The 15,690-nt window shown below is 36.8% G+C and overlaps 1 protein-coding gene across 5 annotated transcripts in view; it reads right to left on the bottom strand.

Moving 5' to 3' along the window:
- Positions 1-2,434: 2,434 nt before the first annotated feature.
- Positions 2,435-15,690, bottom strand: part of LOC128694900 (facilitated trehalose transporter Tret1-2 homolog) — a 35,229-nt gene continuing 21,973 nt past the window's right edge. For 4 of the 5 annotated variants that reach the window (XM_053785263.2, XM_053785261.2, XM_053785260.2 and 1 more), the window contains exons 9-11: positions 14,603-14,746; positions 13,205-13,308; positions 2,435-11,617 (exon numbers count right to left, since the gene is read on the bottom strand). In XM_053785263.2, coding sequence (XP_053641238.1) covers positions 11,441-11,617; positions 13,205-13,308; positions 14,603-14,746 — 425 coding nt within the window. In that variant the 3' untranslated portion in view covers positions 2,435-11,440. Of the gene's footprint in view, positions 11,618-11,644; positions 12,249-13,204; positions 13,309-14,602; positions 14,747-15,690 lie in introns of those variants that run through there. The other variant, XM_070094357.1, reaches the window with a different exon arrangement.

The following is a 15,690-nucleotide window of genomic DNA, read 5'->3' as shown; positions in this document are numbered from 1 at the left end:
GATGATGAATGTTGCAACAAGGAAAAGGCTGGAGGCAGTGGAGATGTCATGTCTGAGGGCAATGTGTGGTGTGAATATAATGCAGGGAATTCATTGTTTGAAAATTAGAAGGAGGTGCAGGATTACCAAAGCTATTATCCAGAGGGCTGAGGAGGGGTTGAGGTGGTTTGGACATGTAGAGAGGTTGGAACAAAATAGAACGACTTCAAGAGTTTATAAATCTGTAGTGGAGAGAAGGCGGGGTAGGGGTCGGCCTAGGAAAGGTTGGAGGAAGGGGGTAAAGAAGGTTTTGTATGCGAGGGGCTTGGACTTCCAACAAGCATGCATGAGTGCATTAGATAGGAGCAAATGGAGACAAATGGCTTTTAGGACTTGACATGCTGTTGGAGTGTGAGCAAGGTAACATTTATAAAGGGATTCAGGGAAACCGGCAGGCCGGACTTGAGTCCTGGAGATGGGAAGTACAGTGTTTGCATTCTGAAGGAGGGAGTATTAATGTTGCAGTTTTATAACTGTAGTGTAAGTGCACATTTGGCAAGGCAGTGGAGTGAATGATGATAAAAGTTTTTCTCTTTTGGGCTACCCTGCCTTGGTGGGAAATGGCCGATAATTAGTGGCTTTATTTTGTGTCTATTATTGTACTAATAAATTTATGTACATTATTTGTACAGTTCAGAGTAATAAACGCTATTACACCCTCTCCTCACTTAGCGATGTACTTGTTTACTGACGACTCGGACTTATGATGGGCTCTCTGACCAGTATGCATACCTAAATAATGTGTTTTAGAGCTGATTTCCTCTATTCTATTTACTACTGAAGAGAGGCTGTATTATTATTATTATTGCTACTACTCTTGCCACTATTATTACTCTTACATCTAGCATTAATTATGTAGCTATAGCATTTCGTAGTTAAAACACAAATGTTGTGTGTGGCACATAAATCGGTTTTCAGTTTAAACTGTTAATAAATTTTTTTTTTTTTACTTCAATCAACCATAAGAGGATTTATATCATAATGCTTTTTAATTCTCCATTATAAGTTCATATTTTTCCTAGTAGTACAAACTATTTTTTTCGTAGGGGTCCCTTGTATATTATTATAATAATCAAAGCTATCGCTAAACCACCAGTCACACAGCACTGCAGGTCCCTTGTATAGCAAACATTCATGTACATACCTATTATTGTAAGTTGATCCTCTCTTTAGTGTTAATGCAAATAACTCATTTAATCTTATTCCTAGTATATCTCCTTTTATTGCAATTGATTTTCACACAGTTGAGTTACTTAGCTGTTTTAACTTTTAAGGTTTAAATAATATATTGTAAGGACCCCAATGAAAATAAGTCACTCTGCCTGACTTTTTTTTGAGAGTTACCCTAGGTAATTTACACATATGTTACACATGTATGATAATTTGTGTAACTGTATTTATGTGTACTTGTACCTAAATAAACTTACCATGTCTGGTAGGTACCTTTTGCTACTCCTTAAATCCGGCCCTGCGCCCCATTTTCCAAAACCTCTCCCACTCTCTAATGCTTTTCCAAACCCCTCCCTCTTACACCCACCCCACTCTCCAAAACATCCAAATCCCTCTCACACCTCTTCTGTTCCTCTCCCAGATTTTTCTCTCACCCTGAAGGATGCCTAAAGGACACTTTCGGGGGTATGGGGGGGGGATGATGATGATGCCCCTGCAACCCAGTTCCAGATCAGACTTCTTGATGGACCAAGGCCTGATCAACCAGGCTATTATTGCAGAATGCACACAGTTGAACGTATGAACCATAGATCAGCTGATCAGGAACTGACCTAGGAACTTATCTGCCATACTCTCACAGAATCCTCAAACTCCTCCAGAACACTTCCAAAACCTACCAGTGGAGTATGTTTTTTGATTGGGGATACTTTTTTTATATAACCCATATTAACTACTGAGATTTTATACCTCAATCTTGGAATCTTCACAAAAAAATCTTTAGACAAATGCAAAAAAAAAGTTTGCTGCTGATCATGTACAGAAAAGAAAGGATTAAAAACTTGAGAGCAAAGGGTCAGATGACCAAACATTGATGTTGTGTATTTCCTAAGTTCTTGATAAAACTATTTAAAGCTGTATGGTAATGTGGTACATATTTTTTTTAACACATTGGCCATTTTCACTGAGTGCAGGGTGACCCAAAAAAGAAGAAACACTTTCATCACTCACTCCATCACTGTCTTGCCAGAGCCATGCCAATACTGCAGTTCAGAAACTGTAACATATCTCCACCTCTCCTTCGGAGTGCGGCACTGTACTTCCCACTTCCGGCTAACCGGTTTCCCTGAATCCCTTCATCAATGTTACCTTGCTCACAAATCTACAGGTATATTTATTAGCTACTAATTATCAATTAATCCTGCAAGGATGTTATGAAACTCTCAGGAAAAAACATACAATTTTTATTATCAACCATCACAAAAAAGTCGTACATTTGGTGATTTTAAAGAGAGATTGTGTGAAATTTGACTACAGGGAACTTACTGAAATAAAAGACAGTTACTGCTGTTTCATGATCATAATAGTAAGAAAATATTGGAAAGGCAGACATTTTAACCCTTTGACTGTTTTGGTCGTATATATACGTCTTATGAGCCACCGTGTTTGACGTATATACAGTATACTGAAAAATTCTAGCGGCTTCAAATCAAGCGGGAGAAAGCTGGTAGGCCCACATGTGAGAGAATGGGTGTATTTTCGTATAGTATTTATGGTTGTATTCTCGTTTTCTTGGTCTCATTTGATAGAATGGAAAACATATTATAGAAATAGAGGTGATTTTGATTGGTTTTACTGTGAAAAGAACCTTGAAATGGAGCTCAAATTAGGGGAAATGTTTGATTTTTGCTGTTGTTCAAAAGTAAACAAATGATGTCATTGTCCAATAAATGTCCAACTAGCCATTCTAATAAGCAGTCATGAATGCATTGACATTATTTATACAATTAGTATTACAATATTGCAGTAGTCTGCATAACAATAAATCTTCTATTTTTTGTTTGAATAAAAATTCAAAATAGAAAGCAAGAGTAATATCAGAGGGGCCTGGAGACATGACTGATGAACAAAGAAAATGTTATTTTAGAGCCAGGAATGTCTGCATTGTTCATTCTGGACCCTGTTTTGAAATTGGCATATTTTTAATTTGCGTGAAATTGGCCAGATTGCAAATTTCTGACCACGTTCTTGGGTAGTTGAAATCAGTAAATGGGCAGTTGTCAGCATAGTTGCTGATCCCTGTGTGGTATAGCATATCAGTATCATCCATGTGCTTTAGATAGGAGATCCCTAGGCCTGTGACTGTTTGTGTGACGTCACGGGATGCAGCTTGAGTGTCAGGCGAGCTACCTCGGTCTCAGTCGGCGTTTGACATAGGCTAGGACAGGCTGAGGCTGGGCTCCATCTCCCATCATCACAGTCTGACAATATATCGTTACCATCCAACCAGTGTGTCTACCTTCAACCCTCGATATCTCCATTTAAGAACCCCTACGATAGAGTTTCTTGTACTCAATCAATAGAACAAATGGAGTTCCAAAGAAACAGCTATGAGTTTGGTTGACTGGAACAATGGAATTAGTTGAATATAGGGCTCAAAGTGTGCAAAATCGCCGATTCGTAAATATCGCCAAGGTCGCTAACTTTGCGAGAGCATAATTCCCTAAGTTTTCCAACAAATTTCATTCTTTTGGTGTCATTACCATTGGGAAAAGATTCTGTATCATTTCACAAGAAAAAATAATTTTTTTTTTTCAAAAATTTTTCGACACCAGGAGACACCTCAGGAATTGGGGTTGCGACAGTCAAGGGGTTAAAAGATGTCCTAGAATAAAATGGAATACTGTATATGGAATGTATGCAAAAATGTAGCACATTTCAGGAGTTAAAAAAAAAAATAGTTTCAGTACTTTTATCAGAGAATATTATACTGAATAATAAATAGTTAGATGAGTACATTATATTTATTATTATGTCCCTTGCTTTATACAGTAGATGTGTTTCAGGCCCATGACCCCTGTAGTAATCTTAATCAGCTCAGTACTTAATTTTTAATTACAGAAAGCTTCATTATGGCTTGTAAACCTCATTTACTGCATAGGCAAATTTATATAGCTAATAGGGAATTAATGGCAGAAACCTAGCATTGAAGGTAGAAGGTGCAGTATGATGATACTGAAAGATGGGTGACAGGACACAAGTGCATATACTTAGGATATCTTTATTGGTCATATTTCAGTCCTGGGACCTTCATCGGTCCAAATTATTTGGACCAAAATATATCCTAGACATATAAACTAGTGTACTATCATTCAAACAGGGCATTATGTATCACAAATTTGCATAAGGCAAGGGATTACTGTATGTCTTAAATGATATACAACACCGGCACAAACACTGGTATGTACAGTATGTATACACGTGTTGAATGAATCTCCATACTGACTTAGCCATCACTAAGTAAATGAATGGCATTTTATTTGTACTATATCATATTTTGCTAAAAAAAATATTCTTATTTTGATAAACCATAAAAAATATGATAGTTTCCTTGATGGCCTCAATTTGGCAAGAAACTATGATTTTATTTTTTAATCTGTCTCTGGGTCAAAAAATTCTGATAGTGAAATTTTTTCACATCTTTGGTTATTGTTAGTGATGATTTATGTCTTAATTTTCTCCTTGACGTTTTCTTTTTTTAAGTGTATTTATTTTGGCAGAGACAGTGGTCACTTGGTCAACATATGGTAGTATAATTTTTTCTTTGGCTAGTAATTGTTCAAGAAATGTGGATATGATATAAAGTATAAAATTGGACATGGTAATATTCATCCAATTTTTTTTCAGTCTATTTAATTAAATTTATTTATTTTAAGCATGATCTATTTGGAGAATGTGTAGCATGTTCATATTTTTTTGGTAGAAGAAAAAATATTTTTATTTACACTATTTGTTTGAGGATCAAATCTATTGAGGCTTTGTATAAAAATAGCTATATGACCTGTCTAATTATTATTAATTTTTTTGCCAACAAGTTCCATAAGCCAAAAATTCCTTACATTGGAAGATGCTGATACTTCTTTATTTTGGATAAAAAATTATCACTGTATATGTAAAATGGAATCATAGCCATACAGTTTAAAAAATCAAATATTAAAAAAATGTACCACAAAAAAATTATTATTCAGAGAGATATTAGACATGTTATAGATAACTACTTAAAACTTTAATTTTTAATTTTTTTAATTCATTAAAAAATTCTCTGCAACAGTTTTCACTTGGGCAATAAAAGTTTTCCAAGGACATTAATATCTACTACAACATATAAGTAAAAGAGTTTTGTATAACCTCTTAATTCAGATAAGCACAGACTGTGTAGTTCTTTGATAAACACAAACATCAATGCTTATACCCAGAATGCTAGTTAAGTATGTATGATAATCTCTTTATTCCAGTAAGCACAGACAGTGTGGTTCAGTGATAAACATCAGAACATTAATGCACCTACCCAGGATGCTAGTTAAGTATGCATGATAATCTCTTTATTGAGATAAGCATAGATATCATAGTACGAAGATTACTATCTGAACCAAGAGATCCCCCACCAGTATAAAAACTCAGAATAAATATATATCCAAATTTTATATAGAAACCATCTCTAACTATATACTGTATATAGAGTATACCCTCTCACAACACACAAATTATAGTCCTGAAAATTGATTCACAATTTAAATTCATATGTAAGATTAAGGCTATAGTAAGTGGAAAATAGGGTTACTCTTCATACACCTCCAACTTCTTACCACTGTACTAGGTACAAATTACTATGGTATAACTTACATTACAGTCTGGAAGTGCTTTCCTCTTGATATCAGGTGTGAAAATAGTTAATGTGGGATTACTGGGATGTAGTGGATGGCTGTGATTCTTTGGGCTATTGTGGATGCAGAGTTGTACTGACTCTGTAATGCATGTGTGTGTTTTATCCTGCAGTATTTTATAGCACTAACAAAAAAGCTTTATGTCATACAGATAACTGCTTTTTTTAAAGCTTTCAAACCATCCAGCAGTAAATATACAAAGAGTCTTATGGCATGATATGCCTTTGTACCTTTTTTTTTTTTTAACATTTTGGCTGTTTCCCACCGAGGCAGGGTGACCCAAAAGAAAGAAAAACCCAAAAAGAAAGAAAAAAACTTTCATTATTATTCAACACTTTCACATCACTCACACATAATCACTGTCTTTGCAGAGGCACCCAGATTCGACAGCTTAGATAGTCACTCCAAACTGCCAATATCCCAAACCCCTCCTTTAAAGTGCAGGCATTGTATGCACAGTGGACCCTCGGCTAACGATATTAATCCATTCCAGAGAGCTCATTGTTAGATGAAATTATCGTTAGCCGAATTAATTTTCCCCATAAGAAATAGTGGAAATCCAATTAATCCGTTCCAGACAGCCAAAAGTATTAAAAAAAAGTAATTTTTTTTATGAAATATACATTTTCTTACAAAGAAAGCAATGAGACATGCACAATAACTATATAAATAAATGTTAAAATGACACTTACCTTTATTAAAGAGTATTGATGAGTGATGAGAGACAGTTTTTCTGGAACACACTGCGATTTTCAGAGTGATACATGAGTGAAGGCTTCACTTTGCAATCCCCACTAGCATTATAACAAAACATGAAAGTTAGCCTGTCTTTCATAGGCTTGTGTCCTGGGAGTGCCTTTTCCTCCTGAGTAATATAGGTCCTGTTTGGCATTTTCTTCCAGAACAGGACTGTTATGTCACAATTAACACTTGGGGTTGGAATTTTTCAGCTTTGCCATGCCTTATCACACTGTGTATGCCACTATGATTCTTAAATCACTCAAACCAACCTTTGCTGGCCTTAAATTCACCAATATGAGCACTAGTTCCAGGCATTTTTTTTTCCTGTTCACCTGGGTGTTAGTTGACTGTGTGGGTCACATCCTGGGGAACAAGATTAAGGACTCCCAATGGAAATAAGTTAGACAGTCCTCGATGACTCACTGACTTTCTTGGGTTAGCCTGGGTGGCTAACCCTCTGTGGTTAATTGTTTCTCGGTAATTGTTTCTCGCTAAGCCACACCAACAACACTCTCTCCACATCTTCGAGTAGTACAGCTGATGGTGGTGGAGAAACAGCTGACGGTGGCGCAGCAGCAGCTGACCGTGGTGCAGCAGCAGCTGACTGTGGTACAGCAGCAGCATCAGCTGACCATGGTACAGCAGCAGCATCAGCTGACCATGGTACAGCAGCAGCAGCAGCTGGCTGTGGTACAGCAGCAGCAGCAGCTGACAGTGGTGCAGCAGCAGCTGACCGTGGTACAGTAGCAGCTGACCATGGTACAGCAGCAGCAGCAGCTGGCCGTGGTAGAGCAGCAGCAGCAGCTGATGGTGGTACAGCAGCAGCTGACGGTGGTGCAGCAGCAGCTGACCATGGTACGATAGTATTTCTCACCCTTTTTACCACAGGGTTGGTACCAGAAGCTTTCTTTGGGCCCATGGTGGCTTATTTAGCAGTTACAAGCACTAAAAATAATGGAATAATACAAAATGTATCGAATGTATGCATGGAACCGGCTACCTTGGCTTGTAAACAATGATGGCAGGGCAGCTGAGGTGCTCAGGCTGGACGTACAGGTTCGGGACGAATCACGTTGGATGAGTTTTTCATCGTTGGCCGGGCCAAAATTTTTACGCTTAAATGCTTCTTTAGGTGGATTTAACATTAGACGATGCTTTCGTTAGCTGAGGGTCTACTGTGCTTCCCATTTCCAGGACTCAAGTCCAGCTAACCAGTTTCCCTGAATCTCTTCACAAAATATTACCCTGCTCACACTCCAACAGCTCGTCAGGTCCCAAAATCCATTCATCTCCATTCACTCCTATCTAACATGCTCATGCACGCTTGCTGGAAATCCTTATTAGAATTAAATGAGGCCCCTATTTTTTTTCCGAATCTATAAATTAAAACTTTTCTGTCTTGTTTAGCTTTAGCAACCCCCTAGTATTATCTTGTTTACATGACAATCTGTACTACATAATGTACATGCACTCATTTCTAACTTTATGAGTGGTTAAATTATTGCCACAAAACTCTTGGGCAGTTTCCATTACACATGCATCACCTATAAACATCTAACACTTCTACAATCTTCAACAAAATCATCAATCCAAGCATATTCTTTTTCTTAACATGACCAGCATCCCTAGTATTCCTCCTGCTTGCCACGATTAATATCCAGAGACTAAAGAGAGTGATGAAAACATCAAAAATAGACTGAGAAAGACAGAATGAGGCACAAGATGCTCCCAGAATGCAAAAGTTGTGAACCGAGTTGCCAACGGGTGTGGAGGAGTTGTGCATCCCAGCGTCTGGTACCCAAATTTTGTGTACAGCTTATTGCTACAGCATGTAGTACCAATATTTTGCACACTGATTGATTCTTTAATACATTTTGGTGCATGTCGAGATTAATCTTTTCAAATAAGTTGCTACAAAATCACACAATGTGAAACTGTGTCATGGGAGAGTTTACTGTGTATGTGTGTGCACAGTATATGTATATGTATGTATATATACCCATGGACATACCAACATCTACAGCACAAACACACACAATGGAAATAAGTCACTTTGACTTTATTGGGTTACCCTAGGTAATTTACACATACGTTACTATGATAATTGTACTTATGTGTACCTGTACCTAAATAAGCTTACTCACATACACACACTAACACACACACACACATACTAACACACATACTAACACACACATACTAACACACACACACACAAGACCTAGTAGCAATCAGTGAAGAGGTGGGGCCAGAAGCTATGACTTGATCCCTGCAACCACCAATAGGTGAGTACAAATAGGTGAGTATGTACATACGCACGCACGCGCGCACGTGCACACACACACGTATGTGCATACTAACACACAAAACACACAGAAACATACAAATGCACATGCACACAAATATTCACAGAAGTAGGTCCCCGACTTACAATGTTTCATCTTTGGCACTCTAGCGCTCTGAAACCGATTACTGTAATTACTTTCGGGATTACTTCAGGTCGCTGAATGTGGAGAATGCAGCAGCATAAAATGTTGTTAGTTAACATTGCTGCAATGCACAGTTCATTCACACTTCCCATTAGCTGATTTTATTAACATTTATCTAGAAAAATAACCATGCATCATAAATGGAAAATGCAGTTGTTGAAACGATGCCAAAGTGCCACAGAAATTGAAATCTATGAACTCTGACACAAAGCTGAACCTAAAAAAATGATCACTATAATAATCATACACAATACCAATAAGTTCATGAATGAGACACATATGCAACACTTTGGTATTTTTATTTCTGAAATATTTAAAAAATAAAGATACCAAACTGTTACGTATGAATGATGGTCATCATAAAAAAAATGATATATGGAGGTGAAAAACATTCACCTACATGTAAGGGGTAAACTGCTTTACCACTACTAGTACTATATCATGAAGGATAGAGAGCCTTTTTTAGAATATCCTAAATGTTCTGTACCGATGCATTTCATGCTCATTTGCGCAACATTCACTGGTCTTTCAAACAAGATGGAGAAAATGTGATGGTACAGGAAGGTGACAAGCCTAAGGAAAGAATGCCTCTCACCCTTATGTTGATACAGAAAAAGTTCCAAGTAGTATCTATACGAGAACAGTGGTGCTAACAATGACCCAAAATTTACTACAAGCTGTGGCTGATTCACTAAGCTTAAGGCAAGAGCAAATCTGCATAATGTTAAAGTGAGAGGTAAAGCTGTTAGTGCTAATGTTAAAGCAGATGAATTTGTGAAAGTATTTGTTGATAATATTAAAGTTCGTAACTACAATGCTCATCAAATATTTATTGTAGACGAGACTGGAATTTTCTAGAAAAAAAAAAAAAGTGCCTGACTGGGAATATATTTTATCTTGTAATTAAGTCAGCTTAAAAAAAAGTAAGGAACATCACTTCAAGTGAGCCAGACAACATCAACATTTTGTTAGGTAAAATACACAAGTGCAACTAATGTGACATTTTATTGTGGCAACGTTTTGCTCTCCAGGAGCTTTGTCAATCTGTAACAAACCATACATGGACACAGAGTATATATAGGCAAAGTAGTAGTGGTAGTAGTAATACATGTGGTAGTAAAAGTCAACTTGCACATGAGTTAAAAAGGTTATTAAAGCTTGGGTAGCATAAAAATAGGTTGGGCAAATATTTCCGTTAGTGGGTTGGATTTGAGAAGGCCTGTTTCAGTGTTCCTCCTTTTTTATGTTCTTATGTAGTGTCAGCAGCAGCAGCAATATGATGGCAGGGTTTATTGTTGTGAGGAGGATTCTTGCTAATACTTCAGAGATGATGAAGCTGCCTTTATTTTGCTTGTGTTAGAAATAGCGATTAATGATGATTCAAGGCATTTATATCAGCGGAAATTAGGTTCTTTGATCACCAGTTGGGCATCATTGAACTTCATGAGGTGATTGGTGGAATTCCGGTGTTGTATGCAGGCGTTGTTCAAGTTATTGTTCCTACACTGAAAAAGGCCTTTTCAAATCTATCCCACTAACAGAAATATTTGCTCAACCTATTTTTATGCTACCCAAGCTTTAAAAACCCTTTTAACTCATGTACAAGTTAACTTTAACTACCACATATATTACTACTAACACCACAACTACTTCTACAATGATTATTTTGTGCCTCACACCTCACTTTAGCCTATATATACCCTCTGTGTCCATGTATGGTTTGTAATGGCTTGACAAAGCTCCTGGAGAGTGAAACATTGCCACAATAAAATGTCACATTAGTTGCACTTGTGTCCTTTTACCTAACATATTGTTAGTATGACTTAAGACTTAAGAGTTTTGAGACTCTATGACCGCGGGTTCAATCCCGGCCGGGGGTATGGTTTATATTGTTAGTAATTCTACTAACATTAATACAACATCAACATTCAAGGTGTTTAACTAACAATAATAAATTATTTAAATAATGTTTTTTATAATTTTTTAGTAAAAAAGGAACAATACCATACTAAAAATAAGATATTTGGTAAACATTCTAGATACAGAACATTATGGCTTGAGACTGTAATTCTCATTATAATATGGGGTGTTTATGGGAAAATAGGTTTCAAGTTCCAGTCAACTTATAAAAATTTTTCAAAAAGTGAATTTACATCCTGAGTCGGGGACCTGCTGTTTGCAAAATTTATTATAAATTTTTTTAAGAAAAAACAATATAAAATTTAAAAATTAACATAATGTATTTTTACATAATAACAACCGGGTGTTAATAACATAACCTTAAAGCTCATTTTCAAGAGGATTTGAATTTCTTGAAGGAGGAGGAGCACCAAAGTGTGCACTTATTTCTTCCAATGTCTTGCCCTTCGTCTCTGGTACAAGAGTCACGCAGAATATAAGGTTGACAACACATACACTAGAATAGAACCAATACACTCCGTGTATCTTTAACGCAGACTGTGGGGAGAGTAAAGCAAAGCATCAATATAAAAAAAATAAAATCCTAACATTCTTATTTATTTCTAAAGATAAACTAACAATTACCTGGTTACCGTGTGTGATGTAAAAGCAAAGTAATACAATCTTTCCCCACTTAACGATGGAGTTTTGTTCCTAAGACCACGTCGGTTAATGAATTCATTGCTAAGCAAGAAGCATACTATAATGGTAGTGGGTTTGTGTCAACCATCTTTGATATTGTTTTAATGTCACTTTTGCACTAATAACATTTCTGGTATATTTTTAAATGTTTATACAGTAGTGTACTGTATACTGTAATGAACAGAATAGAGGAAATCAGCTCTAACATACACTATTTAGGTATGCATACTGGTCTAAGAGCCTGTTGTAAGTTTGAGTCGTCGGTAAATGAGTACGCCGCTAAGTGAGGAGAGGCTGTAATATGTAATGACTAGTAATTTAAATTTCTAAATACATGCTATTCTCCAATTTATAACACAGTGCTTGGGGTTATGTGGCTGGTGGCCTGGTAGGCAACACTCTTGCTTCACGCACTGAGCGTCTGTGGTTCAATTCCCGGCAAGGGTGGAAACATTGGTCGGTTCCTTACACCTGTTGTCCTGTTCACCTAACAAGAAAGTAAGTATCTGGGTGTTAGTCAACTGGTGTGGGTCGCATCTGGGAGACAAGATTGAGGGCCCCAATGAAAATAAGACAGACAGACCCTCGATGACACACTACCTTTCTTGGGTTATCCTGGGTGGTTAACCCTTCAGGGTAAAAAATGTGAACAAAATTTTCTCTCTCTTATGACATATCCAGCACTGCCAGATATGAACAGCCCATTTGTTATTTTATTACTGTCAGGTATTTACAGTATATATAAATTCTGATTTATTTAGGTTAGGTTAAAAGTAAGCCTAACATGACCCAATCAAAAACTAAGAGCTATTACTATTTAATTACAAATCAGATCATGCACAAATTAATGCTCTATAACACATGCAAAAACAAGCATTATTTGTGAGACATTACTGACTAGCTACTCAAAATATGTCTTCAACAAGAAAAAACTTGATAACTTAGACACATGTGCAACTCTTGGGTATCTTTATTAAGGAAACGTTTCGCCACACAGTGGCTTCATCAGTCCATACACAGGAGAAACTTGAAGAACAGGAGGAGAATGAGGTAATCAGTCCCTCAACCTTGAGTCGATGTGGTCAGTCCATCAATCTTGAATAGATTTCTTCGCTTGCCTAACCCTTGGGCACGACCTACTTCCACATTGGGCAAATGTGACACCACCTACGTCTGCTGCACCTCTCCTGCCTACGGTTTATAAGCTGCTTCTCCGCTCATATGCCGTATTCTATTCAAGATTGATGGACTGTCCACTTCGACTCAAAGTTGAGGGACTGATTACCTCATTCTCTTCCTGTTCTTCATGTTTCTCCTGTGTATGGACTGATGAAGCCACTGTGTGGCGAAACGTTTCCTTAATAAAGATACCCAAGAGTTGCACGTGTCTAATTTATCAATGTGTTGGTTCTGTGAACCATTCATCTACAAGAAAAAACTTACCTGTAGTGGAACAAATGTTAAGGTCATCACAAATGAAGCACTCCAGTTGAACATGGTAGAAAAACTTGCAGCTGCTTCCTTCACATTAGGGGAAAACAGTTCACCTATCAAAAATATAATACACAGCATAAATATGGAGACAAATGGCACAAAGTCATTCAGGGGTGAAAAGGGATTTCAGAGAAAAACTTTATTACAATGTTTAAGTTTGTCCTACAGGTAAGAGATCTCACTAAAGCTCCTCTCTACAAATGTGTCTTTTTCACCACCAACATAATATGTTTGCCTCACCTACACAGGAGAACCACTAGTAAAATAATCAACAATTTAACTGAGTGCTCTCAGAGCCTTGAAATAATCACAGTTAAGGATCGTATGAGGTAGATAGTGATGTAAGCCATCAAATGGTGATTCAAATACTACACTTTAAGCAGGAAAACACATTTTTTTCAACATTTCAGCCACAGTGGAAATTAATGAAGTACAGAAAACCTTCAGTCTAATAGACAAATAGGAGAGAGAGAAAATGGTGGATAGGGATGAGATTATTCTGACATGACTGTAACACTTAGGGACAATTTTGTAGTAGTGGTTGTTGTGATACTGTATGAAGCACTGGCAATTTTGCAATCAATGGACTTTGTCTATTGTTTCCTTATCAGCTGATACAGCAGATTTTTCTTATGCATTTCCAAAGTCTGTTAAATTGAGGTCCAATAAACCAAGGGTTGATTGAGCCCCACTGTGATTGAAACATTATAAAGCAAAGGTTTTTTACTACTTGTAGAATATATGATTTACCAGTGATAATATGGCCTTTGTAAATTGTGAAGCACAGGTACTGACACACTTGTTCTCTTAAATAAATACACATACATATGCACACAGTGCTTTCACTCTAAAGGAGGGATAAGGATACTGCTGTTCAGACTGAATGGATGACAGTGAATGTGCTTTCCCTATTTTGATTACCCTACTTTGGTGGGAGATGGTCAGTGTTAAAAAAATGGATATACACATTTAAACAGACAATGAATATATGACAGCAAATAGATATCTATTACTAAATTTAAAAGGAAAACCTTTGGTTTTTCTTTTTAGGTCACCCTGTCTCTGTGGGATACAGCCAGTTCGTTGAAAACAAAAAAGTGCGTACTGTATATCCTATTTTACTGTAATATGCTATATTACTCAGTTAATATATGATAGCGCAAACATGTTATCAAGCTTTTATATTCATTTGAAAATGAAAAAAGCTATGATTCACTTTACAGTGATTTTTGCTCTAAAGCAGTACCCTAACAAGCTGTATAAGAAGGGCCTGCCTGTATCTAAACAGGCATTTTATACAAATTTACCAACTTGATTTGGGCAAAACAGTTTCCAAGTGTTATTTACCTATCATGAGCCAAGGAATGGGGCCGTAACCAATTGAGAAAGCTGTTACAAAGATGATGAGTGAAGTGAGAGGTAGCCAACCCAAGTTGTCTATGGCCCATGTCTTGTCAATCATCTTCTCATAGAAAAATTCACCCAGTGCAACTGAAAAATATAAGAAATAGTACATACAGTATATTATTATTATTATTATTATTATTATATTCATGGGGTGAGCAAAATCAAAAAGGGTCAAATAGCACATGGTAGTAAAGAAATGATGTGCATTCATGTACGTTGCTTTATGCAACAGATCACAATTACAGAGTATGGGGTATAACTGACATGAAAAAGTTTTCATCTACACTAGATTTTTTGCACTAGCTTTCTCATTAACACATTAATAACTTGCACCCTCCTGACCTTTTCCACACATTGATCAACAAACTAGCCATGGGAACTCCAGAAAAGGACATTCTTACCCTCTTGCTCAATACACAAATACCTCGTGGGTTACTTTTGTATTGTTCCAATTGTGGTATTGTACCTTTCTATTCTCTTGCTCAAATCAGATACACCCATCAAAGAAAAAGTGATCATTTATGGTGAATGATCCTTGCTAAATGTTCCTCCTGAAGAAATGTGTGATATACTAAAAGTGTTCTATTTATATTTCTCACCAGAATAACAAACCACTGGGAAGAAATCATAAACCCTCTCCTTCATCTACTGTGCAATTAGGACAAGTCATGCTCTTTTGACATAATCATACGAGGCAAACAAAATGAATGACCATCCCTTTCTTCCTGTCTTAAGGAGGTAGCAGATCTTCTGAAGTTCAAAGTAATATGTAGCCTGATGCTTGTGAATCTTATCACTGGCCTGAGGGATGTTCATTACGGGGAGGGGGAGTGTGGGGGTTACACAGAAACACTGTTTGACCCTTTAGAGATACTGACTAATGACAAGCACAGTTTTATGTTAACAATTAAGAGAGAGAAAAAGGCTGTCTATTAATAGTACAACCAACAATTGAATGAAAAACAAAAATTACATACATGAAATGAATGAATGTTGCTTCAACTGCCATACACAAAATAAGTAGAAGG

This window comes from Cherax quadricarinatus, chromosome 45, assembly GCF_038502225.1.
Source record: "Cherax quadricarinatus isolate ZL_2023a chromosome 45, ASM3850222v1, whole genome shotgun sequence".
NCBI lineage: Eukaryota > Metazoa > Arthropoda > Malacostraca > Decapoda > Parastacidae > Cherax > Cherax quadricarinatus.
This window is presented reverse-complemented; position numbering and strand designations above follow the sequence as displayed.